The 5,082-nt window shown below is 31.8% G+C and overlaps 1 protein-coding gene across 1 annotated transcript; it reads left to right on the forward strand.

Moving 5' to 3' along the window:
* Positions 1 to 530: 530 nt before the first annotated feature.
* LOC115965434 lies at positions 531 to 4,526 on the forward strand. Its single transcript, XM_031084661.1, has 4 exons — positions 531 to 559; positions 735 to 1,016; positions 1,217 to 1,536; positions 3,477 to 4,526. Exons 2-4 carry the CDS (start codon positions 746 to 748, stop codon positions 4,332 to 4,334), a joined length of 1,449 nt encoding a protein of 482 aa, XP_030940521.1. The 5' UTR covers positions 531 to 559; positions 735 to 745; the 3' UTR covers positions 4,335 to 4,526.
* Positions 4,527 to 5,082: the final 556 nt, after the last annotated feature.

The following is a 5,082-nucleotide window of genomic DNA, read 5'->3' on the forward strand; positions in this document are numbered from 1 at the left end:
CCAACAACATAGGAACCAAATTTACCTTAGAATCCAAAACGGAAAGGCATGTGCTGGAAAACATGTTGAGTTCAACGTCTATGGCATTTCCCTGAGTTGTCATGTACACATCGAATCCAAAATCATCTTCTTTCGGCAGACTAGTGTTAGTCCTACCACTTGTCTAATCATTTGAGTCTTTCAGCGAGTGATATAAAATAATAAAAGACGTTATAATAAATTGCCATACGAATACTTTTTTTTCCTTCATTCTATTGTTCTCAGACTTTACCTCTTCTCTTTCTCTGGGTGTCCACTTGCGGCATCTACCTGTTTGTGAACTAATAGAGTAAGTGCACTCTGAGACATGTCTTTCATGCTATGGATTTTATATTTTATTGGCTAAATATTATATATAGTTTATTAACACAGTAAACAAAATAAGATGAAAAGTTTGATGGAAGTGTTTCATGGATTAGATTTATTGATCGTGATATTGCAATTTGTAGAAAGGTTCCTAAAAATACCCGAATTTGAAGCTTATCTAGCCATTCGAGGCTTAGCAAAAAACTACTTGAAGGTGATTTTGATAGACGTAAAATAATTATATAATATTTTTAAAGAAATATAACAAGCTAAATTTTATTATTCTATAGATCTATATGATTTAAATTATTTTTATTACTCTACAGATCCATTTTTGGTATCAATTTTTTTATATTTCAATATTGAACTCTTTATATATCTATTTTAAGGGAAAAGAAATATGGGTCGAAAGAGAGATCGATTTTGGGAGTTTGCTGAAGAACTAAATGGCCGTTTCAAATGTAAGTTTTGTGAACTTGTTTTTGCTGGGGGTGCTTCAAGGATTAAATGTCACTTGGCTGGAGCTAAAGGTCACGATATTAGTATTTGTACAAAAGTGCCTAAAGCGGTCCAAGAGGAAGCTTCTCTAGCAATTGGTATGCCTAACAAAAAACTTAAGGGTGCATCAACTTCAAATGAGGATAAGGAGAGGGAAATCAAACTACTTGAAGGTGATTTTGATAGACGTAAAATAGTTATATAATATTTTTAAAGAAATATAACAAGCTTATTTTTATTATTCTTTAGATCTATATTATTTAAATTCATTTTATTACTCTACAGATCCATTTTTACTATCAAATTTTTTTTTTTTATTTATTTATTTTTTTTTTATATTCCAATATTGAACTCTTTATACATCTATTTTAAGGGAAAAGAAATATGGGTCGAAAGAGAGATCGATTTTGGGAGTTTGCTGAAGAAATAAATGGCCGTTTCAAATGTAAGTTTTGTGAACTTGATTTTGCTGGGGGTGCTTCAAGGATTAAAAGTCACTTGGCTGGAGTTAAAGGTCACGCTATTAGTATTTGTACAAAAGTGCCTAAAGAGGTACAAGAGGAAGCTTCTCTAGCAGTTGGTATGCCTAACAAAAAACTTAAGGGTGCATCAACTTCAAATGAGGATATGGAGAGGGAAATCAAACCAACTTCAATATCAAAGGATGACATGTTTAGCGGAGTGTTTGAAAAGGTGAGTAAAGATGTGGATATTTTATTTTTTGATTATTTTCATCATAATCTTAGCAGTGAACTTGTGAAGAACATTTTCAACTATTGATTTTAATTGTTTGAATCAAGTAAAACTTTATAATAAACCATTTATTTATTGATTTTTTCCTTGCAACAAGTGGGGAAGGGGAGTTTGAACTCATGATCTCTTCCATTGGAAAAGTGTAATGTCAGTAAACTACAAAATTGTTAGCACTATTATCTTTTTATTTATTTATATAATTTGATAGTTTTAACATAGGGAAGAGGGGATAAGCGTGTTTGTTTATGAAATTTAAGGGAGGAAGGGGGGTGGGGGGAGGAGGAGAGAGTAATTGTCCCATATTGCTTTAGAGAATGCGTTGTGTATAGTATAAATAGGAGAATAATGTGGAACACAAAATGGAACAAAAGATTTATATTCGATACTAATCTATACAATATCTAAAAGTTGAAGTGTAGCATTTATTATTGTTACGTTTTTGTTGAGCCACATTGGTGGCCTCGTCATCATTTTCTTTCCATCATTTCTTCAATAAATATGTATATAACTATAAATGTATGCATTAATACATTATACCTTTACTCAATCTCAAAGCTAATTATAACTTATTAATTATGATATGACCATCACTTTACACATTCTTGAACCTAAATGTTACTTATAATAGAAAATACATGTAATACAAACATCTTGGATGGAGACACCTTTATTTATTTTTAGTTTAAAATCACTTGAAAAAAATTCTCATTCCATCACTGTATACATATCCATATGCTAATTTGGTATTCAAGGCTAAGTTGAAGGGTCCAAATCCACTCCTACTTAAAGAACTATATATCATTTTCATCAACGTCAAAAGATAGAGATAATAAAGCTCTTAACAAAGTCTCTCTCGCTCTCTCTCCCCCCCTCCTTTTCTTTTTCTTTTTGGTTTTTCTATTTTTTTATTATTTTTTTATGGTGTACATGGTACCTAATTTAATTTGAATAAAACTTTTAACAGGCACATAGAATCACAAGTGCATGCATAATAATTCAGTTAAAAATATTACTGTGATAACAAATTTGATTGATATTACTTTTAAAACAACTCACTTCCATCACATTGGAATACATTACTTATCACATATAATGGTTTTACGTCACTTTTTTATTATAATTATTATTAATTTTTTGAGTTATGTCTACTTATTACGATTCGGCATTCCGTCCATTGCAGTCCAATTTTATCTATTACAGTCCAGTTTGGTCCAATTCATTCCAGTTCAGTCCATAATGGTCCCCTTCAATCCATTTTGATGTACTGACCTAAAAAAAGGAAAAAAGAAGAAGAAGGTTTGGGTTGGGAGTACTATATTGCTATCAATTATTTGAGTAATATTCATTGTAACTATATGATCAGTTTTGATTATCATGACAATCTTCTTAAGAGAATAAAAAATTTGAATAATGTATTTGAAACTTAAAAATTTTAGTTATACAAAAAGAAATTAGGAAAATATAATGCATAATAAAACAATAGTTAGAAAAATATGGACAACTTAAAAAAATAATATCAATCAAAAACGTTATAAATGATAAAATTATATATTTGTAAAAATAGAGAAATATAAATTACTTTAGAGTTTGTTTAATTTTGAGGGAGAACAAATTATCTACAATAAAATTTAGATAATAATTTATATATTATACCACACTTAAAAATAATTATATATTTCTGTGTATCATGTGTGTTTGCGACTAGTTAACTTTGAAAGAAAAAAAAAGTGTTAATTATTGTTTAAAAATTAAGAAGTGAAAATCGTAATATAAGTTTTTATATTTTCATATATAAATATATCTGGACCCACCTTGTTTATTTTTAATAGTATTGTACTCTATACTCCACAAACATTTTCATGCTATTGTCTCTTATGCAGAGAAAGGCAGAAGAAATTTTACTTGGTGTTTTTGTGGAGGTACTTCTAGCCAGGTTGAGATCAATGGTTATAGAGCAACATGTTAGTTTTGAGTTGGGTTTCATGGAAGGGCTAATAGACCTTCTTATGTTGTTAACCCAAATTCAACTTGTGTTAAATGATGCTGAGAAACGACAAGCAAGTGATGATTTTGTGAGGAGTTGGTTAGCAGAGCTTAGACCTGTTGCTTATGACATTGATAATGTGCTGGGCAAGTTTGGCTATAACATTCTTCAGCTGAAGGTACTAAACTACTCTTCACCCTCTAAGGACAATATCAATATGGCAAACAAAATTAAGACCATCAACGAATCATTAAAAAGACTTAAAGGTGACATTGCTAGTTATCAAGCGGCGTTTGAAAATTCGATCCCTGTGATTAGCTGGGAGATGGACCCCGTCCTTGATGAGGAAAAATTGTGGAAGATGTACTGGGCATGGAATGAACCACCGAAGGTTAAAACCTTCATTTGGAGAGCTTGCTCAAATATGCTTCCCACACGGATGAACCTCCAGCAACAGAAAGTTCAGGTAGACCAGAGATGCGAGCTGTGTTGCCAACAACCAGAAACATGTGCTCACTTTTTGTGGGAGTGTCCTTTTGCTAGAAATGTATGGGCTATGATGAGGGGAAGGGTGCAGAAATGCAGCAATGGGGTGCAGGATTTCTTCCAACTGTTTCGGATTGGGGGGGATAAACGGTCAAAGGGAGAGCTGGAGCAATGGGCAGTTCTATCGTGGGCAATTTGGAATGCAAGAAATAAGCTTTACTTTGAGAAAGTTCAGACACACCCAAAGTTGATTATGGAAGGAGCGTAAGCCATAACAGAAACATATTAGTGGGTTTCTGCTACCCTACTTTTGGCCTGAACACGACCCTCTGTTTGTAGTATGTGGGAAGAGGGGAAAAGCTTCGCGGTTGTTTATTTCTATTCATGATGTATCCTTGGGAACAAGCTCAGCTAGCTTGGGATTTTTTTAAGTTGTATACTTTGTTTACTTTCGCATCAATGAAATTCTCTTTTATCAAAAAAAAAAAAAAAAAAAAAAAAAAATCAAAATGTTGGAAATTATATTGTTGAAGCAACCTATTGTGAATTTGTGATAGTGTGACAGAATATGATTATTGGTCCATATTCAATAAAAGTGCATCTGCAAATGAAAGACTATTAACTCTAGATTTAGAGAAAATTGGAAAGGAGATTGTTAAAAAATGTGAAAGGGTTCCATTGGCTGCAATTTTTTTAGGGTGAATAATGTACTTTACACATGATAAAGGTGAATTGATTCAAAATAATAAAATTGGGATTTATTGGATGATGATAATAATGGAGTCTTTTGCATATAATAGTTAGGCTATAATAATCTTTGAACATCATCTTTGAAACGGTGTTTCGCATGTTGTGCAATTTTCCTTAAAGATTATGACATGAAAAAGGATGAAGTAATTCAGCATTTGATGGCTGAGGGGTTCCTTGAACCATCTAAAGAAGCTAATATAGTGATGGAGGATATTGGTAACATGTATTTCAATAATTTGTTAGCCACTTCCTTTTTTCAAAATGCT

The sequence above is a fragment of the Quercus lobata genome, chromosome 10 (assembly GCF_001633185.2).
Source record: "Quercus lobata isolate SW786 chromosome 10, ValleyOak3.0 Primary Assembly, whole genome shotgun sequence".
NCBI classification, from domain to species: domain Eukaryota; kingdom Viridiplantae; phylum Streptophyta; class Magnoliopsida; order Fagales; family Fagaceae; genus Quercus; species Quercus lobata.

Coding starts and splice junctions, on each gene's coding strand:
- LOC115965434 (XM_031084661.1), top strand. CDS start 746: ATGGGTCGAAAGAGAGATCGATTTTGGGAGTTTGCTGAAGAACTAAAT. Junction 1,017..1,216: donor GGAAATCAAACTACTTGAAG/GTGATTTTGATA, acceptor ATCTATTTTAAG/GGAAAAGAAATATGGGTCGA. Junction 1,537..3,476: donor TTAGCGGAGTGTTTGAAAAG/GTGAGTAAAGAT, acceptor TCTCTTATGCAG/AGAAAGGCAGAAGAAATTTT.